Raw genomic sequence first — 25,896 nt, 5'->3', positions numbered from 1 at the left:
GATAGAAGTCTATCAGATGAACAGTTATTTACCTTCACTAACTCCTTATCTGGTAGAGGCTCTATATAGCCACAGATTCTTTTACGAACCTCCCATCCTCCCCCACTCTGAACAGATTTCTCCTCCTATAAAGAGATCCTCTAGGACATTACGTTTGCCACTTTAGTGATTCCTCAGCTTGGCTCTGTGCTTCTGGTGCAGAAAAACAGTCAAGAACTGAGGTCAGCGCATTGGGATGGCACTTATAAAGGCACCGCGCACATCACTTCACACACAAACGACCCCACATGCAGCCAAATAATGCCACAGAGTGGTGCAAGTGGACTGCTAAAAAAATTCCGAATGCAGTCTCATGCCTGAGAATATTTTAAGGTAGGGATCCTGCAGCTGGGTAGAGTTTATACAAGATAAGGCATTACCAAAGGTAAGTAACTTGTTCTTTTAAATCATTTTTATTCATTTAGTGTATAAAAACATTTCTGTTTTTCTTAATATAAGCACTTTTGGTGATGTTACATAGTCCCCATATAATTGCTCGAGATGGTAATGTGATATATCCTGTGAGTGAATATTCCAATATTTAAGCAGTAACTAGCAACAGTTCTCAATAATGCCACCCACATGAACAGTGAGGGTGGGAAGGCCACCAACAAACTACGAAGGGTGCATTACACATCTTTCCCAGAGCAGTATTTAACTACATAAGGAGTCCGCATAGGGGAAGCATATTGCAATACCAAATTAAGAGGTAGCAGGAGAGGAAAACATGGAAGGGGCATAGACTAAATAGTTTGCCATAGATATGAACTGTTTAAGATGGATTATTATATTATGTAGGCAGATATTTTTATATGGTATTTGCATATGGACCTGATAGTGTTAAGATAATGCACAACAGGCTTGTGCAGCCTACAGTGACAAGCCAGTGATGAAGGCTAAATGCTTGATTGGTTCACTGGGAAGTGTTATGTTTAGATGCCATGGGTCTGATCTGTTTATTATGAAAATTATCACAAAGGCATTAGCCTTGGCTTATTTATAAGGAAAAGCATGTATTAAAGCCAAAAGGCCTTACTGTGGATTGTCTCCATATAATGGCCTTCTATGAGGATATGTTTGAAGTGGTAGTGATGGGCCCTATGTCCAGGGTCAAAGCTTCCAATGTCATAGGTACATTTTAAGATTTCATGTTGCAAAGCCACACTACAGGGACAACTTAAGGTCTGCAAGGATAAGCAACCTTTGTAGAGTCTACATTTTGTAAACTTCAAAGAATATTGTAGCTTAGTATTCATATGGTGGGTGGAAGGATTTCCTCTTGTATCACTGATTAGAAAATGTACAGCTCAGGACTTGTGCTCAAATTGGTTTATAGGCCATGGGTTTTGACTTTTTGTTTGTACAAGTGATCTCGACTTCAAAGAACTTTTATTTATTTTATTTGCAGAGGTTTATATAGCGCGAACTTGACCCGAATCCAATCGGGTATCGAAGCGCTTTACATAGCACCTGTTACGTTACATGAGGACACACATTCATTTTTTGTGAGGCACGGGGAGATTAAGTGATTTGCCCAAAATCACAGGATGTCAGCGTCATTACCGAGACTCGAACCCAGGTCCGAGGTCGAGCGCCCTAGCCGTTAGGCCAACTCCTCTCCCCAAACTTTAGCAGGAGATGCAGGAATTACAAAACCTGCAAGCGATTAAACCAGTAACTTCAGAGTAATTTAATCTGGACTTTTATTACTTCCAGTTAATGTGGGGAATAGAAATGTGTGCGCAACCCCGGACCAACACCTCATCCAACTGCCTTCTTCAACAGACTGTTATGACCTTGACTTTGGGGTAATGTCTGTTGGTCGTGCAGGTAGAAGGATTAGATCTGTGTAGTGCACATTAAGGATGTGGTAGCCTTCCTTTGTCAGCACGAGTTTAACATTTTGTCCAACCTCGATATCTGGGTGGTATCTGCTGTTCCACCCTCACCACATGTATGTTGGATTCCCCACTAGCATTTTCCCAGCATGGGCACATTCTTCCTTTTTTTTGTTGTTTTTTTTGGGTTTTTTTAAACCGTTTTTTTTACGGAAAATCAGCCAGAACATTGGCTGGGGAACCTTGCACACAGAAAGCATTACATTATTGAATCAAATGATCATTTGTCAGGGAAGCAGTGGTGTGAGGGTACATTGCAAAAACTAATCCTCCCTCCCCCACCCAAGTTCAGAATTAAACCTCTCCAAATGGCATGACCTCCGGATAAGGGGAGCTCAATGACCCCGAAGTCTTCTTGCGTTCTAATCTTGCAGGTGGGCATGCGGTCCACTTATCACCGCCTCTTCTTTTTCCAGACCGTAGTAACTAAGCCAGGGAGTCCAGATCTTGGTGAACTTTTTAGGGCATCCTCGAGCCTTGTATGTCACCTTTTCTGGCCCTATGTATAGATTCATGCTCGCTCTCCATTCCGCGAGTGCAGGCAGGTTCGGGGCTTCCAGTATCGGGCTAGGTCTCTTTTTGCAACAATCAACCCTACCCTAGGTTGCACACTGGGGGTTTTTGACGGGGGAGATCTACTTCAGTAAGGGCACCCAGTGGTATGTGCTTGGGATCCATGAACAGTTGGTCCCCTAGTATCCCATTCAGTTCCTTTATTATCTGGGGCCAGTAGCTTTTTATATGTTCGCATTTCCATAATTTGTATATGTAAGTACCCCGTTCTGTTTTGCATCGTAGGCAGTTGACTTTTCCGCTCTCCCCATAGTGTGTAACCGTGCCCTGTCGAAATATACTCTGTGAAGAATTTTGAATGGTATCAGTCGTAGCTTGATTGCCACCTCTCTTTGATGCATCAGGGCCCCCTCCCAGTCAATGTCCTATATTGGACCCATGGTGTCTTCCCACTTGGACCTAAGGGATGTCAGTTTGTAAGGGCTGTTGTTGATTAAGGTTTTATATGTCCATGAGACGTCTTTGTTGGGTATTTCTTCTTTAATAGTCTAACGTCCAGTAGTCCGGGATGTCTGCGGTGTCCATTTCCTCCGTCTACCAGGTGTGCTTCAGCTGTGAGTATTTATATCTTTGGGTATGTTTTAAGTGATATTCAATTTGGAGCGCAGCAGAGGAGATCAGGTTGCCGTCTTTTAGGATATTACCCAAGCTAGAAATCCCAATCATGTCCCCTTGGTTAAGGCCCTGAAGCCCATTTATTTCCGGTAATCTCCTACCTTCCCAGAGTGGGGTCTCCCTTGTCAGTCTTTTGTCCCATCTCGTTTGCCATTCCGCCCCTTTCCAGGCCTCAATCGTCCTCTGTGTGGCGGGCAGCAGGCTACGCACTCCTGCGCCCCATATATGTAGTGGAGGTAATTGTGGTTCTGGAACTGGAGTCTTTCTAGAGCATAAGTGGGGTAATCTCCTGATGTATGACCCCATTTGTTAATCACAATGAGGTGTGCAGCCCTGTAATAGGACTGTATATCTGTCAGGACAACCCTCCCGTTGTATTGATTACGTTGTAGCATTTGCAGTGCCACTCTTGGGTCACCCCCATTCCATAGGAGTGTGCGCAGGTCCTCCTTGATGGGTTTAAAGATCGCCTCTGGCACTCTGTGATATGCATTTTGCACTGTGTAAACTAGTTTAGGGATAGTAATCATTTTATACATTGTGGCTCTACCCAGCAGTGTTGGAGGAAGCCGCCTCCACCTTCCCACATCTGTGCGGAAATCCTTGAGAACCAGCTTAATATTATGGTTTAAGCAAGCCACGTTGTTGAGTGAGATGTAGAGCCCCAGGTAATGGACTCTATCCCTGACTATATGAAGATATCCCAGTATTTTGTGTGTATCTAGGGTTCCTCCCACAGAATAAAGGCTCGACTTGTCCCAGCTTGTTATATCTCGCCTGACTACCATATTCCTTGAACAGTTGCAGGATCAATGGAAGTGTCTTGGGGCTAGTTACATAAAGTAGAAGCAGCGAAATCCGTTCCTCCTGTAAGGAAACCCATTTTGTCTCTGAATCCGCTCAGTTCTGGATGAGTTCTGGCCAATCACAACACTGGTTCTAGTACCAAAGCGAATAGCAAGGGGCACAGGGGACAGCCCTGTTTAGTACCTCTTCTTACTGAGAAGACGGCCGACATCACCCCATTAACTTGCACTCTGGCTCTCGGTTTGGTATACAGCAATCCCACCCATGTCATGAGGCCCAGACCCAATCCAAATTTTACCTGGGTTTGGCGCATAAATGGCAAGTGAACCTCATCAAAGGCCTTCTCGGTGTCTAAGGAGAGGAGTAGATACGGGGTGGACCTATTTTTCATTGCATCCAACCAGTGGGCCAAGTGACAGAGATTGAAGCGCTTGGCTCGTTTAGGCTTGAAGCCAGATTGATTGTGATGAATGAGGGTAGTGATCGCCGGCAACAGGCGTGCCGCAAGAATAGATGCCAGGATCTTAGTTTTGAAATTGAGTGATGATATTGGACGGTATGACCCACAATCTGTGGGGGGGGGCTTCCCTGGCTTGGGAATCACCACCATTGTGGTGTTGCAGAGATCTGGAGGGAGTGCGCTCGGTACCAGTTTAAAAGGTGTGGGCCTAGTAGGTTAGCATTGCGTTTAAAAAAAGTCCGCTCGACGTCCGTTCGGACCCAGGGTTTTCGTGTTTTTTGTCGGATTGCTTCTAACACTTCAGTCAGGGTGATGTCTTTATCTAGGGCCTCTTGTTCCTCCTAGGCCAGGGTAGGGGTATCTATTGCTCTGAGGTTTTTATCTGAGACTCTTCTGCTAGCGGCCTGGCCTAATAGAGCTCTACGTAGAAGTGGGCGAATGGCCCGGCTATGGCAGGTGCTGTTACATGTATTTCCTCTTTTTCACGTATCCTAGCCACCCATCTCGTTTTTTTTTGTTGTTTTTTTTCCCCCCTCTCTTTCTTGACCAGCCAGGCCAAAAGCTTCCTGACCCTATCTCCTGCCTCGTAGAGTCGGTGATGCGAAGCCTGGATTTGGGTTTGCACCTCCTGTTGTAACCAGGATCGTAATTCCCTACGTGTGATTGCTATGTGGCGGAGCAGAATCGTGTCAGTATCGGCTCCTATGTCTTTCTCCAGTTCCAGGAGCTTTCGCTCCAGGGCCGTGACTCGGTGGGTCTCCTACCTTCTCTTACGGGCTATTGTGTTCTGCACTCCTTCTCATAACACTGTCTTGTATGCCTCCCATAGAGTAACTGCAGAGGACACTGAGCGGTGGTGTGGTGGTGGTGGCGGCGGCACTGGTGGCACTGGCGGTGGCGGCGGCATGCGGGTATCCCGGGTGGGCTTTGTCTGTGTTGTCGCCCCTTCCGGTGAGAGAGAGACCGAACACAAACGTTCAAGCAGCTATTCTCTATCACTCCCCGGTGCCGGGCCACACACCAAACAGGTAGCACATACACCCTAGCAGTGCTGCGGTTGGACCTCCCCTGTGTCCTTATCCACCATTTCATCTGTTATCAGCAGACTCCGTATCTTCACGGGTGAATGGCACTACCTCTCGGGTGTTACCTCTTGGCAGGGGAGTGTGTCAAGGCTACCACTTATCGCCTATAATATCCGCAGGGGCACTGGAACCACTTGCGGTGTGGCTTTGTGGAGAGCAACTAATCAGGGGGATACCTATGCCCGGAAGGTGGGAGGAACGCATATCACTATATGACGACAACATCCTGCTATATTTTCCACACTCATATCAATCAGATTTTCACTGTTTGGCAACCACTCGGGGTATCGGATAAACTGGTAAAAATCAATGACCTTCCTGCTCTCGGAGAGGGGTGTGGGTTTGGGTGAGGGGTGTGGGGAGAATGCAAATCTGTGATCATAGACGGGTTCTGTTATCTGGGTATCCGCATTTCCAGGGACTTACAAAACGTTCTAAGGTTAAACGTACATCCCCAGTTAGAAGGATTGCACGAAAATGTGACTCACTGGCGTATGCTGCCACTTACACTATCGGTAGGAGCTGCACTATATAAAGTGATGAGCCTGGCTTTCAGCACTAGGAGACACTTGGGATAGAGCATCTACAGGACATTTGGAGAGGACCGGCTATAATATCCTTCACATTCCTCAAACTAACTGTCGGAAAAAGAAAGAAAAAAGTATATACAGTTGGGTCACGCACTGAAGTGTTATTTAAGGGAAGGAGACACACTGCCAGATCTCTCCCCCTTGAAAGATAGACTCATAGCGGACCCTATGCTCAATTGGGCCATATCCCTGACCTACAAAAAGCTGTAACATAACTCTTCGGAAGTGCTGACATCCCTACATCAGAAATGGGAAGGAAATGTAGGAGACATTGATGATGAAGAATGGACAGAGGCACTGCAGGGACCGAGAGATATAGCCATTAGGACTAGGTTCAGGCTGATCCAACTACGTATCTTCCATTGCTCCCATTACTCCTGGACCCTTCTTTCTTCACAGAAATAATAACGCAAGTCATATCCCAAACCACCTGAATGAATCAAAAATAAATATTACTGAATATCTCCGGTGACGAGCCCCGACCAAAGTATCACCAAATATGAGTTGCCCTAGCCCAAGGGGTAGCAAAAAGGAATATAGCTAGAGCATGGGGTAAGATAGATCCTCCAATGATACAACAATGGATGTCAGACCTAGATTGGTGCCATATGGCAGAACAAGTATTATATAAAGGATGAGGATGTCCAAAAAAGTGTGAGGAACTTGGAGAAACTATACAGGTACTGGAGGCACCAGCCAAAATTAAAGGATATTTACCGTGACCAGGGAGGAAAGTAGACGGTTCTATGGTCTCAATTCTGAGAAAGGCTGAACCAAAATAGGTTGGGAAATGTTAAATACGTAAACAGATTGCTGCGTACCACTTGTGTCCTTGTCTGTTTTTAAGACCCAGTATGTTATTGAAACCAAAAGATAAATACATGTTTCCGCACTAAATTTAATGATGTAAACTTTAAATAAAGAGGGGGGAAAAAACAACTCAGCACCAATTTGAAGCGGGCGTTGCAAGACAGAGTAAGCTCACAGATACTCGTCCATGCTCTGTCATTCAATGGAGAGTCCAGGTCTGACTCCGACGCAGCTTGTGCTCTGGGCGGCGGACCGGCCGCGTCCTCCTTCATTGCCCTATAGAGATGTGTGATCAGATGTCTGTCCGTGACGCAGAATGATGGGACATCCAGTGTACGCGTGGGCGGAGTTGCCGGGGGAATTAGGGCAAGGTCAGCTTGGCCATCTCCACCAGTCCAGCATAATGTAGGAAATGTCCTTGCCCTAGTGTGAAGTCTTCCCAGGCTTGTTCCAATGCAATAAAAGATTCACCTATAAAGTTCCTCTAACTGTGCACACCCACCGTCACTCCAGGCCTGAAAGGGCATGTTGGCCATCATCTGCTGAACTGGTGCCAGTATCCATAGTGAGATTTCTTGATGAAATGGGGTACGCCTCAGAACCACTTCGACAGAGCGCTGCCAAACGCACGACAACATAGGGAGAGTCCCTAGTGACTCCCTCCCCCTCCATTAATGCCACGGGTTGGCAGTCTGCGGCCACTGAACTTTCCAGTAGACACTTCTCCCTATTGTCCTTCCCGGCCAGCCATCAGGCTGCATGTTGTAGATGCACGGCGTGATAATACAGATCAAGCCTTGGCACCTTCAAACACCCTTCCTCGTACAGACTGGTCAGCGTATTCGGGGCCACTCTACTGCGACGGCCAGCCCTCATTAAGGATGGAAGTATGGAGTTCAACAGTTTAAAGATCTTCTGGGGTATGGGGCAGAGCAAGTTCTGCAGTTCATACAGGCATAGCGGCAACAACACTATTCTGGACACTGACTGTCTACCCATCAGTGGCAAGGTGTTCCAAAAGGCCACTGATTTCCACAGGGCATAGATGACCTTATGCACATTAAGGTGTAGCTGCTGTGTCTGTGTGGGCCACCTGTATCCTCAAATATCAAAAGCGTGTCTGCACCCATCGGAGGCCCAGGTTCGGGAGTCTCAGTCTCTCTCTCTCTCTCTCACTCACTCACTCACTCACTCACTCACTCACTCACTCACTCACTCACTCACTCACTCACTCACTCACTCACTCACTCACTCACTCACTCACTCACTCACTCACTCACTCACTCACTCACTCACTCACTCACTCACTCACTCACTCACTCACTCACTCACTCACTCACTCACTCACTCACTCACTCACTCACTCACTCACTCACTCACTCACTCACTCACTCAGATGGGAGCAGGACTCAGCTCTTGCGCACCTCCAAGAGAACCTACTCGAGACACTGCGTAAACATCACGGATAACGCCTGATGAAATTCAGGCGGAAAGCCAGCTCCACCTGGTGCCTTAGCCCGCGGCAACATACTCTGTGCCATGCGCAGCTCCTCCAGCCCAACAGGACTACCAAGGGCCTTGGCCAGCCGTGGGAGGTGCGTCCCTCCTACAATGGGACATAGCGGTCTGGGGTTATAATGCAGGATCTATGATATACACTTGCTGCAAGTGCTGTCGAAAAACACCAACACCCACTATCCCAGCCCTGGTGCCATCCATTGATAGCAACTGTGTGGTGAAGGGCGGCGGGTGCTCCCTACAGAGTATCCAAGCTAGCAGCCGATCTGACTCCTCCCCCTCTGTGTATTTGTCCAGGCAATCCCAGATTTCTGCTGAACTTCAATTCAACATACTGCTTGTTCTCTGCAGCGGTCATCTGGGTGCAACTGCTCCCCAGCCTGCAACGTGGCCAATGCTGCCCACTCTCCGCCAAGCTCCAGTTGAAGTCCACTACGCAATCCGCAGGTTAAACCCATGCATTGACCCCTCAGGACCACCTTCAGTGTTTCCCACTCAGTGGCCCTTCTGGTCATGGTAGCCCAATTGACCAGGTCTTCTAGGACAGTGGTTCCTGAACGTTTGACTCCTGAAGATCCCATTGAGGCATTACTGGAAGCTGGGGGCCCCCAAGCAATTTGTACCATTTAAATTTCAAACACTAAAACAGCAATTCTCCGAAAATACAAAAACAAGTCCACACCCAAAAAATACTCTAATTACTAACGATTTTCTTATTTTAGGTGCAGCGAGTGAGCCTGACCAGTACAAAGGGGACTTTGGGGGGCTCGCACCCTAAGAAAATTTGGGGAACAATATTGCATTCTACATCACATTTGTCAATATATATTGAATTGCATTGCATTAACTTTAAACCAGCAAATGTTGATCTTACAGTGCACCAGGATACAACAATATTTTTTGAGGCTCTTCAATGATTCCCTCACTATTACACTCCAACAGTGCCTCTCATCTCTCCATAACCCCTCTCTGACATGCATTTCATTTGTTTCATAGCACCTCACACACCAGTGTAGGGATTCAGAGTGCTTTAAATCACACACATACAATCCATCTTAAGGGTGTAAATCAGTGTATACAAAATGTTACATAAGGCAAAGGGGACTACAAGGTGTAGGATTCACACGTCATCCATACTGGTAGGCATTTTTAAGAGTGCTTGGTCTGGAAAAGCACAAACTCAGGATTCAGAATATAACACAGTGGTTTGATTTGACTTCAATAATAAGGGTGTATTTCGCAGCGTCCGGATAAGAAAGACCGGGGAAAACATAACTTACTAACTTGTACCATGCAGTCTGCATGCAGCTCTCTAATGGCAGTTCATAGCTCACTGTGCTAGTTGACGATTGTAACTTATGAACTGAACAGTAACAAAAGAATCTCTGTGACAAAAGCAGTAACCCCCTGAGCTATGAACATAAAATACTGTTTTAAAAAAAAAAACAAATGCATGGTATACGTTCTTTGTAGGAGTCATATTCACCATCTGCGCTACCTTAGATGAGTCAAGGCTGCCACCCTGACAAAACTCATCTCTCCCCAGCATGTACATCAATCACATGAGTTTTCTTGACACTTTTATTGTTGCCCAACAACTGCTGATTATACAAGGAACTTTGCAGTGCTTTTAAAACTGCTGCCTGCGGACCTCCTGGGAACATGTCAAGGACCCCTGGAGGTCCACGTACCACAGGTTGGGAACCACTGTTCTTGGATGTTAACTGGCATGCTCAAGGACCTGACTTCCATCCCATAAACGCCACATTGCAAGGCACAGCTTACAGGGGAGGGGTCCGCTAGAAAGTGCACCAAGTGGGATACCTCAGTGTCTTCCAGTCACGGGAATCCCGTTATCAATATCTTATCCAGTCTACTGTAGATATTGTGTGTTTTGGAATGACCGGTATACACCCACTGCGCTGTGTGGCGCTCCCTCCAAATGTCCATGAATCCAGGTTTCGCATCACATCCTGGCTTGATTCCCACCCTTGGAGGTGCCCTGTCTAGTTTAGGCATCTAAGTTGCCCAGACACAGGAGTGGCGCATCAACATCTTGCAGTAGCAGGTCTTGTATGTTATGAAAAAACGCTGGGTCGTCATTATAAGGAGCATAAGTATTTAAGATAATCTGGTCTTGTCCATTAAGGGTCCCCCGCAACAATACAGATCGACCACCCTCATCTATCGCCACATACTTGTGGGAGAACGTGACACCAGGTCCCGCCCAGATTAATGAGCCCCTGGCGTAAGTAGACTAGGAGGAGTGGAAGACCCGCTCGCACCATTTCTTTGCAAGGCGTGCAGAACCTGTGATGTCTAAGTGTGTTTCCTGTAATCAAGCTATATAGATTCTATGCTGAATAAGGTGAGCACGCCATTCCCCCCCCCCCCCCCCCCCCACTGCTCCGCTTACTACTATCCAGGCAGTTTCAGCTTGCCCTGGGGGCAGTAGGGAGAAAATGTAGAGCCAAGCGTTATTCTGTTCCAGTACTCCGCATATCCGTACACTATGGGGCTATGGCTCACCCCCCCCTTCCCCCCCTTCTCAATGGTGTTGGAGGAGCATAGTGGTGTGTCCAGCTCGTGCAAAAGGCGCATACCCGGACCCGTGTATATGGTGGGGGGGTGGGGTCCCCACCAGATTATCTCCGGACTTCACACTGGCCAGTGGTGGGCCTGCTTTTCAAGCCGGTATTGTATGCCTCTCTTGGTTGGCCCCCAGACCAGCGCAGGCGGCCTCCTCCGATGCTGCAGCTCGGGGTCCTCACGGGGAGTCATTAGGGTGAATCAGTCAGGAACACTGACTCAGCAAAGGATACTTGCCAACCCCCCCCCCCTCCCCGAAAGTCTTAAAGAATATTTTCCATCTTTCCTGACCCAGCCTTGTCCCGCCTCAACCTTTCTCTCAGCCAAGGTAAGGTACCTTGTTCATTCAAGGAGGCTGTAATGGCTCCAAAAGAAAGTTGTCGTGGACCCATTCATACTGGAAAAATTACCACTCCATCTCCTGGTTACCTTTCTTGGCAAAGATACTGGAGGCACATGTGACATGAAGCCTTTGTTCTTTTTTGGGAGAGTCCAAATTCCTAGTTTCCTGTCAGGCAGGTTTCCACCTGGCCCATCATAGAAGCAGTCATTCTCTCAGTGATCGATGACCTGCATGGAGAATGTGACAGTGTCTACACCAGTTGCTGGTTCTCCTTGACCTTTTGACAGCCTTTGATGCGGTTAACCATAATCTTCTGGAGGACCGTGTCAAGGTCACAGGGTTACAGGGCCTAGTACTCCACTGGATCACTTCCTTTTTGAAGGATTGATTTCAGTCAGTCAGTTTGACCCAGTTTAATTCACCCAAAGTCCATCTAGACTGTGGAGTACCACAGGGTTCCTCCCTTTCAACACAACTCTTCAAATTGTCCTTACTTCAGAGGCCCTCATTCAAGTTATAATTGCACTGGTTCTTTCTACTCCAACTCTCTCTATATGGGCCTCCCCAAGCGCCTCATTCATACCTTTTAAATTGTTCAGAACCAGGCAGCCCCATTAATATTTCAACAACTGAGACACTGCCATATTACCGCCCTAATGAAGGAGCTCCTCTGGCTGCCTGTTGAACAAAGGACTCTCTTTAAAACCGGTTGCGTTGTTTTTAAAACTCTTAATGGACAAGTCCTACTTTCATCACATCTCGAAGTCAGAAATACATCTACGAACTAACATTGTGTTCCTCTTATGAACTACCTGTCAGTACCCAAGTTCAAAAAGAAGAGAATGGGTCACTTTAGATTCTCAGTCCCTTCCCCCCACATCTTGAACTCCTTCCCTCTTGAGATCATAATGGCCCCAAGCTTCATGGAATTTAGACAATCCCTAAAAACTTGGGTATTCAGACAGGAATAAGATTAGTGCCTCAGTCAGCAGCATTGTGATCATCTCCATCTTACTATAGCGCCATGAAACCGATTGGTGTACGTACGCTTAATAAATTCTGGTAACATAGCAACACATATGATTTTTATTTGTGGACAGAATACAGTTTTGTATTGTGTTGAATGTGTGAAATTTAAATTAATAAAGAGAATTGATATTTTTGTAAATGTAGGTTTGCTTGGGTGGGTTTGTTTTGCATTACGTTTACTGTGTGTTTTTTTTCCTTTCTTTTTTCTTTAAATGGTGAGGGACGGGGAGAGGGATCCATTCGAACGTCTTTATTTCTACTGTTGCCGTATGTTTTTTCAATAATGTGCTATATCGTCTCTCATCACCTGTTTTAGTTTGCACAGCTAGCCTTTTCATGAAAAGATTATATTGAGGGCGAGGGTGAGAGCACAGCAGTTAGTCTCTGCAACTATTTTTTATAAAGCAAAAGTAGAATAATTTTCAAACTTATTTTTTTTTGTTCTATTTCATAATTGGTCCTTACGTACTGAAAACTTAAGTAGACCATTTATTTGCCACATTATTTGAACTAGTGGGCTTCAGTGCCAATAAGTTAAAGGAGAAAAGAAATCTTGCGGGTAAACCTTTACTACTTCTCAGTTGCAGTGAAACGCATACAGAGAGAACTCAATATCAGTATGATAAATTTGCAGGAATAGCACGTGAGTCTTTACCATCCATCCTTACAGGCTTTAGTTTGTATTGTCTGCTAAAGTAAAATACAGAAAACATATTTTGCATTGTCAACATTCCCATTTTTTTACAACTACCTACTAGACCAAGTTGCATCAATTGATTCAAATGTTTTGATGCGTTTCGTTTAAAAACAATTTATTTTCCTTTTTTGCAGGTCCTGCTAGCATCGGTTTACTAAGTCCAGGAATACTGGAATATTTATTGGAGAGCTTGGTAAGTGTACCTTTGCAAGATGTTCCTAATTGTGAGGATTTATATTGTGTTGCTAAACTGTTACTCTGCAGTCTCATTTGAATGTTGTCTGACTAAAGGCAGAAACCATATTGATAGCCATGTCTAAACTTTAAGCATAGTTTCAATGTGGGTATAGGGTTTCAAGTATACTATTCTATGATGGGTTGTTGCATTATGTTTGAAAATGATGTCAGTACCCAACGAAGTTGATCTGACCGATCCCTTTCAATGAAATATTTTATGCCTTTTCCTACTTAATGAAGCAATCATGAAAATAATTTTTTACTAAATGCACTCTATTTTGAAGGATTTGACAAGGGAATACATTTGTTCATCCCTATCTACAAGGGGATACTTGAGTTTCCTTCCCTCTTTATTCTAATGCCCTATTTCACTTCTAGTCTCTGCCTCTTATTCCATCTCCTGTACATCTGCTCAGTTCCATTTATTCTTTAATCACATTCAACACATTTGGTGTGTTTTTAAATGACCAAAACATATGGAACATTCATTGCATTTAGAATTAATTTCTTGGTTTCAGATTTTCAAAGTAGGTTTCCATTTCTCCAACGAAACCGAGATTGAAAACCCCATCTTCTGCTTTAAATTAATCACAAAGTCCGTTATCTGTAATCCACTTTGATTTTCATTAGGTTAGCAATTCATCAGAGGGTAATGCACTCTGTGTTTCCACAAGTCCTTTTTGAAGTTTTTTTCCTCAAGTTCTATAAATTATATAACTGTAACCGCCTGTACCTGAGGCTTACCTTCCTTCTGCAGTATGAAAATTATGATTTTGGAGACTGAATATTTTCCAAAATGTATGCTTTTACTCTGCAGATGGAATATCTGCTTGGCTTCCTAATAAAATGTTTATGTAGATTGAAAACACTGGAGCGCGATTCTTCCTTTAACAAATTTACAAAAGATGTTGAGGAGTAGAGGGAATAAGCATGACTTTGGCAGAATATCCCAGAAATGGGTATAGAGATTGGGTGACGAGTTGCAGTCTGTGCCCCCCTGGCGTCACTTCTATTTGGAGTTAGTTGCAAAATGGGGGGGGGACACTTCCCCCCTCCTAGTAGAGGAGAATGTTATCCATTAAAACCAGTCGTGCAACTCATGCAAGTTTTCCTGTTGTATTTTTTTTTTCTTAACATGTTAGTTTTAAAAAAAAATGTGCCTGCTCGGATTGTTCATGCTTTTGAGTTTTGCTTGTTTTTATACCTCTGTTACTTGTTCTCATTCAGCTCTATGTATTCTTTTATTGAATTTGATGCCACTTTTGCCAATGCTCCAGAGAATAGTTGTTGAAAACCATTAAATGATTTTTATTTAAAAATTCACCAGCTAACCCAAACAAGTATTCCCGCAGACAATTTTTAGTGAACTGCTCATCTAGTCTTTAACAAAATTAAGGCCATAAACCGAGGATTTGTTTTGGGAACTTCAACTTACGTTGGGACAGTCTGAGTGACACCTTGGCCTCCTGTCTCTCTTCTTCTCTCCTTAGTAGTGACTTGGTCCAACACACCAAGGCTCATGCATGCTAATGTATCCACCATGAACCTTATAATTAAGAAGAACGGGATACTAGTTCATCAGAATTTATCCAGGTCAACTGGAATGACCATGCCAACATTTCCTTTTTGCATATCTTACTGTACTTGGGGATTAGTGATCTGATACTCTGACAATGAGGCTACCAATAATTACTTCTGTCATGACTGCAATCATGAACACCTTTGCTCTGCTGAGGAAGGAAAGGCTGAGAGATTTAGCCCTTGGTACTACAATGCACCAAATGAACAAAAGATATTTCTTAGAGCTATGGAATAATTCTGATGGCAAAATTCCTCGTTTCCCAACCTAGAAACGTAATGTTTTTAGAAGATCCTATAAAAAGTACAACTTTGAAGCTAACTCTGCCAACCTGTAATTCCAAGTTATTTGCCAAAAAGCATCCTAAAATATTTGAAGTGGTGAAATCGGCAACAAATCTTTCTCTTTATAGTGGATGAACCAAACAGCAGATGTGAAGAGTTTGTTATTTCTTTACTACTCTAAATTAAAAACCCATTGACACCGACTAATCCCCTAACACCTCTCCCCTGAGTTGTGCTGAAAATTACACAAGAACTGACCTCCCTTCAATGCGATGTCATGGACCAAACTTGTAAACTCTAGTTCCATTCTCCTACCCGCAACACATTTCTGACCAAAACCACTCACTTTAGCTAAAGACCTTCTAATGCACCTAGCAACACATTGGTCCACTCTTCTAACCCTCTCCTTCCCGAAGGAAGGTTTTCCAGGCTTCCTATAAGGAGGACAAGTCTCTCCCCTTAAAAGAAAAACTCTAATGCTGACCCAGAATAGCTTACCAAAGTCTGCCCCATCTTTGGTCTTTTTTTCGTTGCTAAAGCACTTGAGGGTTGCATCCACATCAACTGAGGTACTTTCAGTGATAAAAATCTATTGGATGATGAGAAATCTGGTTGCTGAGCAGCGTGATGGTTCAAAACTGGGTTGGCTGTAAGATTCTTATAAAATACTCCAGAGATCATTGAAAGATCTAAATCACATGGCTTCATTGTAGACTCTGCCCCAGTCTCACCGGCGCATGAACATTACCACCAAGAATGCAAATTACCAGAACTCCGGCCTTCAGAAAAAGTTGTACCTTAAAATAATCGTTCTCTGGGTATGCACTCATAGTTTGAAATGTTATTCCAGACCCCCTCCTCTCCTAGTCTTCTGCCTGGACCATTTCTTCTCTGTCGTTCTTCAAAAAAGGTACCAAACAATTTGTTTTTACCATCACCGTTTCCCCTCCTGTCGCTATTACTCTTCACAGGTAACTGTGTTGACCAACTTACATTATTGTCTCTTCTGATGGGTCTCAGAGGCTCTATTTCTAGTTTATGAGCATTAATTGTGGTCCTACCACTGTGCATCAATTGTTTCTTTGTTTTGTAGGTTTGTTTTTCTCTATCCTACCTAACCTGTCCATTGTTCATTATATTTGTCCTGCTCTAAATAATTTTTTTTCAATACAGCTGAAGTTGCTCTTCTCATTGATATGTCCAACTGCTGTGCTCAAATTCGAATGTGTTTTCTGTTTTATAGTTGCCCAGCAAGGTCTTTCTGTTTGCACAGTGCAAGTCAGCTGTTAATTCTATAGTCTTTTCTAGGTTTACTTAATCGATCATCCCTGTTTAAATTGCCTGCTGTGATGCATTTTATCGAAGGTCTGACTTGCATGTTTCCATAAAGCCATTTCTGATGCCCCAATAGGACTTGAACTTATGTTGGCATTTTTTATGAGCACTACTTTTCAGCCAATGCATAGTTGCTCACTGCGACTTCTGATGCTCCAAACAGCCTTTCTAATTGCCATCACGTCTGTATGCTGCTTGACTGAACTGCTGGCACACTCAGTGCACCCGCCCTACACCACCTACATTTCAAGCGAGTTTGTGCTGAGCACCCTGGAGGCCTTTTTGCCCAGAGTTGTGACACCTGTTCAGGTTGGCCAATCCATCACTCAAGCAATGTTTTTCACTCCACTGTGTCCTTTGAAGGACAATCCACTCCATTGGCTTGACCCTATAAGAACATTGAGCTTTTACATTGACTGCAGAATGGACCATTGTGCGGATTATCAGCTCTTTTTGGATTTTCTGCCACAAAGAAAGGGAAACGTGGAGTGGAAAAGGACTTTGTCAAGATGGATAGTCCTCTGCATTAACATCTGCCCTATTCTGGCCAAGAAGTAACCCCCTGACCTGAAGGCCTATGAGTGCATTCCACTAGGGCCAATGCCGCTATGACTCATTGGTGGTGTGGGGTGCCAGTTCTGGGCATCTGCAAGACTGCAATATGGGCACTGGTGAACATGTTCTTGAAACACTACTCCTTTAACAGTCCGATTCCAATCGGAGGGCCATTTTGCCTTCTCATGCCTGCAAAGCTTTGTGGTTCAAGCCCACTCCTCTTCTTTTAGTAGGTGCTGCTATGCTATATATTACAATGAGTGATCTGTGATTAGAAGTATCCACCAGAAGAGCAAGTTACTTATTTTCAGACACAGACACACCAGTAGACTTTTTACACTGCGATTGTTGTGTGTACAGCACTTAATCACATTCTGAATATGTCAGTAATTGTTGAGGGCACTGTCCCCTCGCAAACTATCCTGACGCTACTAGGACGACAACTGGTATTAAATAAGTAAGGGATCTAAGATGTGAAGGGATGGATTTTAAGGGCATTATGAAAGGCAAGATGATGATCAATCAGCCATAATAAAAGCGAAAGAGTTCCAGATTTTTGGGGGCAAGGCAAGAAAAAGGGCAGATCTCCTATCCTAGAGCGATAGAGCTTGGGACTGGTCAGAAAACCGGAAGAAGGACGAAAGATGCTGTAACGGTGGTAGGGAAAGACTTTTTTGTATGAAGGCAGGGGTAGGTTTGTGGAAGGCTTTGTGAATCGAGAAAACTGCTTTAAATTGGATGCGGACAGGAACAGGAAACCAATAAAGTTTGGAAAGGGCTAGATAAATGTAATGGGATTTAGGGAGGTTGAATATGAGTCTGGCAGCCGCATGTCTGACTACGAATAAGATACTGCTGCAAGATGACCAGATTAAAAAGGAAAACAAGGAATCATTTCCTTGAGCAGACAAAGACGATTGAAGCAGGAAGAAGAGATCTAGGTTATCTGGGTGGAAAAAGAGTGACTTGTCGAACCAGACACCTAAATTCTGCACACCTGTGACTGAGGTGGAAGGGAAATCCACTTCAGTCTGCACCATCAGCTCTCCAAAGAAAATAATTTGTTTTACCTCTGTTTATTTTGGGATGATTGGTGGTCATTCAGTCAACCACCGAGAGCAGATACTGACGGTGATGGGCAGAAGGATTTTCTATGCAGAAAATGATTTGGGTGTCATCTACATACAGACAAAGAGCAACTGTATATATGTGTCGGAGGTGCAACTTGTATGTCAAAGAGGTTCTTTGTAAGGTAACTGTCCTGAGGGACACCTGCTGAAATGTTGTTGAAAAGCAATGGAAGGGGGGGATGGTGGTTAGAACTCGTTGAGAGCAGTTACAAAGATGGTGATCCATTTCAGAGGAGTATTGATCTGATACTTTTTTTCACCTCAAAGTCCTACAGTTGACGTGAGAATGTAAATGAGCTAGAATAAGAAATACAACATTTATGAATGGAATGATATTCTTCTAAATGGAGTGGCAGACCTTGCTGTCTGGTCGTTTGCTCGTAAGCAGGAGAGTTGAAGAGGTTGAAATGAAGGGGCGGGAGCTGACAGTGTTTTGAATCATGTTGTGACTGTCAAGGATCATGACGGACTGTTGGGAGAAATTCTGAGCGGAGAAAGAGAAACTTGTGTACCTGAGTGTAGGCTGAGGCAGACCAGAAACGTATAGGCACCCGTGTAGTTCTAAGCCCAAATGTAGGCAGAATGCACAAAAGCAGGCACATAGGACAATGGATATCCTTTTGAACGAACAAATAGGTGATTCAAAGATACTGGGGAAGTTCATGTATGTTATATGGACACTTACTTTTCAGCTGTTTTGTTGAGAGAATCACTTTGTTAGTAGAGGAAAGTGGGATCAATGCCTAGCCGACACTTGTTGTCTTCAGGAAATCAATTCTTTTGGAATACTGATTATTTCAATATCCGTATCCATCCCTTCTGTGCCTTATTTGGGAGCAGCACTTGTAAGTTACGTTCCACTCCTCCTTCCATTTGTATTTCATCCCTAATATCTTCAATATAATCGTACAATTACATCCGTGCAGTTCAATACCTTTTGTGGTTTTAATACCAAATTGTAATACTTTGGTGTGCCAGACTCCTTCAAGCAAACCATGTTTGAATTATTCAGGCCTGGACATTCTTTTTGCAAATTGTAACTCATTGCATTGGTGGAATTGAACCAAAACAAGACTATGACTCATATAATGCATTGATCTGTCCCTTGATCGCCCCGTACCAATAATAAGGTATGTGGAGTGCATGGAAAAATCTGACAACATGTTGACTTTTTTTGTGTTCCAGTGTTTAGACGAATTAGATGTTTAATGGAAGTGGCAGCAAGATGAAGAAAAGCAGACACTGCGTTCCTTTTTCAGTCTTTTTTTTAATTGATATTAAAAAAAAAGATACTATATAGATTCGAAAAAATATAAAATTAAAATATCAGATTGAATAAGTCAATTATGTAAAAGAATGAAAGATGGTGTGGGTGTGTATCTATGAAGAAATTACATACATTTACGAAATGCATATTTAGAATTTTTTTAAAAAAGGGATTAAAAAGTGAAATGTTTTGTTTGGATAGTATAGTTTATTTCACAATTGATATAGAACTCAACAGAGGCCAACAATATAGTTTGATTATAACAAATTAATGTCCAATAAAAACAATAGACTGCCTTACAGCATACAATAAAACACTGGCTAACAATAGTCCAATTAGGACAACTTCTAAAATATTGGCAAAAAACTACCAAAGACATTGAATACAGTGAAGCACACTTTTACATTTGGGGAATGCATAATTAATAAGGGAATTTAATTCATGAGTATGAAGTTGAATGTACTCATTCATTAATGGATATAAGCTACTTGCTTCGGACATCCCTTAACGCTGGGCAAAGATGTAATGCACATGAAACCTACTTTGAGGTCCACCCCCCCCCCCCCCGCATGCGCCCCCCCCACCCGACCACAAAATTTCACGTAAACAATTCCTGATAGTGACTCTTCCATCTCCCAGTATAGGTCTTGAGGGGAAGTATACTGATTTGGTTAATCATTATCAGGGGCTTTCATTGTGAGAAATGTGGTAGCGCTGATACGGTTAAACCTGACTAAACGAGAGAACAGAAGCAGAATTTTTATACATTTTTACATTAATGCAGTGTTAAATATCCTGAGAAAAACGTATATGGGCAGTTAGAGTTTCCAAAAATAATCGCAAATTCCATATTGCAATTAAAACCTTCTGGCACAAATTTTAGGTTATGAAAAAGGTCATTTGATTAACTGATCCCTTAACTCACGGAGGAGAGCTCTTAAGGATGGTGCCTCTGCATAAAGAACCTGATCCCCAATTAATTATATTTGCTAATGCTTGAACATAGGTGCTAGGGAGTCCAAGCTCTAATCTAATTGTACTAGGTTTCCTCAATCTTCCACCTCATATACATTTTAAAAAGATCAGCTAGATTCGGGTGTATATTCTGCAACATCACTTAAAGTGGGCAGAATTTTTATTTTATAAACTTGCATTTAATAGTTAGTATGCTACTGCTTTTTATCCCCAATTTAGTAAAATGCAACCTATAACCTAAATTTCTGTTTACCAAAATAAACCTTGTTTTTCACAATCTCTAGTTTTTCATGTCCCAAATACCAATTATGATATCACTCTTTTCCTTCCACCAAAAGCTCGAACCTAGAGGAGTTAAGTCAAATAAAATTCCATCATCCTCATACATTGGTGTAAAAAGATTTAAATCCCAGTTTTGGTGTAAATATTTCTCAAGCAAAGAATGATATATTGAGGGAAAACAAAAGTGGTGCCTTGCCTACAAACATCCCTGTTTTAGACCGTTATGTTTTTCAATAAGAGACTTCTAGCCACAGATTCCCCACCTTTTGAATATTCCCCAGATGTCAGACTGGATCCAGAAAGTTTTCGGCAGTACCTCTGCACACCAGTAGGTGGTGCTGTGCTGCTCAGCACTGTTGCCATTCTGCTCTGGCAATGATGTGCAGAGCCTAAATAGGTGCCATTCCAGTCTGCTGTTGTCAGTTCCTTTCTTTTTGCGCCACCTGACTTGGACCTGGAGCTACTTTGAGCCTCTTAACTCAGCCAACATTTTCAGTGTGCAAGGGAAATGTAATCTTCCAAAATTACAGGTTTTAAACCCTGTAAGAACTGTTGCAAGCAAAGTCTGTGACAGTTCCTCATCCAATTTGCCTGTGGTACCTGGGGTCAAGTCAGAACTCTACAACCTGCAGTGATTGTGTATCGATGAACCCGAAGGCCATACAAGCCCGTTGGGGGAAACTGCACATTGACAAGCCCCAAAAGACTCAGCAACAAGACCGGTCCAAATCAATCAGTCCCAGTCCTGATCCAAAGGTTGCTGGAGTAGTTCCAGAAGTCCGTCTTCGTCTCAATCAAATTGTCAGTTAGGTTGAACATCTGAGCTGGACTCATCCCTTCCCACCTCTCACATTCTCCTAAGAAGGCGTGGGATCGGTACCATACATGTTGACCTCCCTCCCGAAATCAATACTAGGGCAGACTGTCATTCCAAAACAAATTGAAGAGTTCCGCGAGGCCATGCTCTAACTTTTTGTATCCTTTTGACACCTTCTGGTGCGCCTTTGGGCCCCACGGATCCGAGAAACCCCATCTGGAATTTTGCCAGTGGGTTCGCCTTTGGCAGCAATTTGACCCTTAAAGTCCATCATGGGGCTACCTCCAGCTGTGGCTCTGCTTACAACTCCTGAGCCACGGTCCACTCCGGTTCCTGGAATGTTGACACAGATGCCGACCCCCCCTGGTCCTGCCACTGGAGAGAGAGCTTCTACGCCATGATGGGTAGGGTGAATGAAGTCCTCCTGCCAGGGCAAACATCCACTGAGCCCCTCTTTCCTTTTCAATGAAGCACTTATAGGTACTTTGTTGGGGTATGGGCCAAACCTTGCTCTAGGCCCCCATTCGGCCACCAGGTCACAAGATGGCACCGCCCTGCACCGGGCAACTCTGCTTTAAAATATAATATTTTATCTTTGCAGCAGCTGCCCTGAAAGCTTGATGGTGCAGGTGTCTCCAAGCATGACAAACCCAAACATATTTCCAACTTCTCTTCCACAATAAGGAGTCAAAACGGGTGGAGACTTTTGGAAAGAGTCTTCTCATCCACCAGCTTGGCTGTTAGAACAGTGAATGCCAGCTGCCTCCTCTGGCACTATTCCCAGGCCCTTTGGTATTCGGTGTCTCAAGTTCTCCCAGGTGTTCCTGAAGACCTCCAGCCTGCCCTCGCCCAGGCTATATAGGATGTTGTGACACAGCGGCATTCTCACTTCATTGTAGCTTGGACACCATAGATTCCAGTGGGTGGGGCCTTTGACACTAGTGTTACTATTCGATGCCATGCTTGGCTGCGGTCAGCCCTTTTTTTCAGTGTCCAGTTGTTCCTTATAGACATGCCTTTATACTGGACTCGCTTGTTTGGGGACCATTCCGATCTACTCTAGAGAGGTTCAAGGAGAGCAATACCATGGCCTGCTCCCTGGGCCTATCTAACCCACCTCTTCTACTTCTTCTCCCTATCGCGATTTTGTCAGTGCATCCCGTATGGTCAGCCAATCAAAGGTCCACAAGATGCCCAGCAGTTTTGCGGTTGAGGCCGTGGTGTCCACCACACCCACAGTCAAGTTCAACAGCCCAGTTCCCCCACGCAGCTGACCTAACTAACCCCTTTAGTGCGACCAGAGTGGAGGAAAGCCACTGGGTGGGAGTAGCTAATGATTCTTGACAGGTCATAGCATTGGGCAGGCGGGTTCTACAAATTGTTAGGGAAGAGTATGCACCACCCTTTCTTTCCACGCAGCTGCACCTGCCCTCATCCTCATCCCCCCCAATGGTTTGCTCCAGGAGGCTCTGCGCCTCTGGACATGGCTGGACTGCTGGGTATCTTCTTAGCGGTGAACCACATAGCAGGCTCTTTGAATGCCAGGGTGTATGAACTCCGCTGTCGACCCTTATAAGATCATGAGTGGCGTTCCGCCTCAAGTGGAACTCTGAACTTTTATCTGCAATTCCGCTGAAACCACTCCTACCCCGAGTTCTCATTCACAGAATGGCATCCCTATGGAGCAGAGTGGTGCCATCTACCGGTGCACAGAGGTACTGCTGAAAAGTTTCTGGATCCAGTCCGATGCCTGTGGAATAGCGTTAACAAAGTTAAGTAACTTGTTCATGAGTGCATGGTGAAAGGCGCTTGTTTCTGCTCAGAAAGCCTTTACCCAATGTTGATGCGTAAAGATCAATGATTAAACATAATAAATTTATCGAAATACCAAGTGATACTAATTTACGTCATAGTATAGGACTGTTGACCTGATCAAAATAGGTTGAAAAATCCACAAAAGCAGTGTAAACAGTTTATTTGTACAGATTGATCTAATGGGTCTAAAACGTGATTGCTCTGTGGAAATATTTGCCTCGTAGGCCTAAGACTGATCCAAGACACTCCTGGCAAATCTTTCCCACAGCATCCTAACGAGCAAGTTGCTGATGGTTTCCAAGTATTTTTTACTTCCTCATTTGCAAAACGTTGTAATAATGCTCCCCTTCCATGATTCGTGCTAGAGCCTGAATCAAAGCAATGAGCCAAGAGGCCTCAAAGATTTTGCCCACACAACTGTGTTCTTTTTCAGTAATAAAATCAGAATTTAATCTGGAACCATCGCAGCTGAAACCTTTGATCTAGTAATATATCCATGAATTGGATTTGCACATGGTAGACCAGATAGAATCATTCAATTGAGTACTGCGCTGTAGCTCTAGATCATCAATCTTCATCTTGTACAGGTTGGAATTGTAGTCGATCCATATTGAAATGGGTATTCCATTTGCCAATATTCTCCCTTTTGAACCACAGTTTAGAGCTACAATGAGCCAGAAGGACCTTGAATATTTTTTTCTTTTTCGTCTTTGCGCAGCTCAATAGAGATCATACCAGTTTAGATTCTGTTGTCTTTTCCTTTTCTGAGCCATCTGATACTTGTTGCAGTTTTTGTGTGAATGAACGTAATGGATGACGGCACTTCCACATCATCCTTTTCAAATTCCTTGATTTGATTTTTTTTGTTTACGTTTTTTAATAACTTTTAACACTTTAGATACAATGAAGCATAGAAAAGTGTTCCAATTTCGAGTTACACGCATAGGTAGACAGAGACAATTTAGGCACTTGAGTGTACATTCGTAATTGCTGCCATTATGTGTTATCACAATCCTGGTATTGTACATATGTTGAGGCTATTTGTGGCAGACTTGTGTCCTTGGACTTTGTCTATAGTTTGGTTATGGGGCTACGCCTACCCATGGTTCTTGTGGGAATTTTAGCATTCCGCTTAAGTGAGTGGGCGGCGGCCCCTGTCGACGTTATCTGAACTGCTGGTTTGTATCCTGAACTGAAAAACTGGGTGTTGAACTGGGGTACTCGTTTGGGATCAGCGGTGATTTGATTTTGATATTTATAGAGCGCATCATTCACCTGAAAGCATCAAGGCACTAGAGAAAGGCCATTAATACCACGGAATTTAGAAAATAAGAGAGAGAACTCCAGCTCACTGTTTGACTGTGAACAACCAGGTTTAAGGACTTTTCTGAACGGGAGCAGAAGAGGTATAGATCTGAGAGCAAGGGGTAGGGCGTTCCAGAGTTTGCTTGCTGCCACCGAGAAAGCCCTATTCCCCCCCACTTCCTCTTCTTTGTTCTTGGTACCAATAGTTGCTTTTGAAGTAAAGAGCGTAGTAGTCTGCTAGGAGAGTGCCATTTGAACATAGTCTTCAGCTTTGAAGGGTAGGGAGCGTACAATGATTTATGGACCATACAAAGAGATTTAGAACTAATGCGTTGTTCAATGGGAAGCCAATGCAGGTGTTCTAGCCCCTTCCTGGCAGATTGTTTTTTGGGAATGTCCAGAATGAGTCTTGCCAAAGCATTCTGCAGTACCTGGAGTTTGTGCTGCAAGCTCTTATTAGCAGCCAGATACAGAGCATTGCAGTTATCAAGTCTGGACATTACCAGGGTCAGTGCTACCGGAGTCCTTGCTGATCGCTGGATGAAAGGGAAGATTTATTTTAACATCCTTATGAGACGGGAGCATATAGAAATGGTACGATTCACTTGGATATTGAAACTAAGTTCAGTGTCCATCAGGACTCCAAGGTTCATAGCCTTAACGCTCGGGGCAGAACAACATCCCAGGGATTGAGGCCAGCAGCTACTATTCCACTTGGCTGCCCCTGATCCAAATGTCAGCACTTCGGTTTTCTCCCCATTTAAGTTTCAAGAAGTTAGCAGACATCCAGTCTACCACTCTGGTCATACATCCAAAGACATTTTCGGACAGTGAGCCCAGCCCCTTCGGGATGGTAAACCATAATCTGTGTATCATCTGCATATGACACCACCTCCAATCCAAAGGAGTGGACTACAGTTGCGATGGGTACCACATACAGAATAAAGAGGGTAGGGCTCAAAGAAGACCCCTGTGGGACTCCACAAGGTAGGACATAGGAGTCTGAGTGAAAGGATTTTAGATTCACATTTTGGGATCTCCCTGTCAGAAATGAGGACAGGAGGACAAGTACTTGATGTGAGATACCAAGACTCCGGAGTCTGTCCAGCAGAAAAGTAGGTGGAATGGTATCAAATGCTGCTGAAAGATCCAAGAGGATTAGCACTACCCCTTGTCCTTCATCCACTGTGCGACTGATGTAGTCCGTGGCTGATATTAAAACTGTTTCTGTACCATGATGCCTTCTGAATCCAAACTGCGAA

The 25,896-nt window shown here is 44.0% G+C and overlaps 1 protein-coding gene across 2 annotated transcripts in view; it reads left to right on the top strand.

Moving 5' to 3' along the window:
- Window positions 1–25,896, top strand: part of RSPRY1 (ring finger and SPRY domain containing 1) — a 171,679-nt gene that overhangs the window by 59,573 nt on the left and 86,210 nt on the right. For both annotated transcript variants that reach the window (XM_085637997.1, XM_085637998.1), the window contains exon 6: window positions 13,188–13,246. In XM_085637997.1, the coding sequence (XP_085494123.1) occupies window positions 13,188–13,246 (59 nt within the window). The remainder of the gene's footprint in view (window positions 1–13,187; window positions 13,247–25,896) is intronic.

Source organism: Triturus cristatus, chromosome 12 (assembly GCF_964204655.1).
Source record: "Triturus cristatus chromosome 12, aTriCri1.1, whole genome shotgun sequence".
In the NCBI taxonomy this organism is placed as follows: domain Eukaryota; kingdom Metazoa; phylum Chordata; class Amphibia; order Caudata; family Salamandridae; genus Triturus; species Triturus cristatus.
Note: the sequence above shows the minus strand (reverse complement) of the source record. Positions and strands in the feature narration are given on the sequence as shown.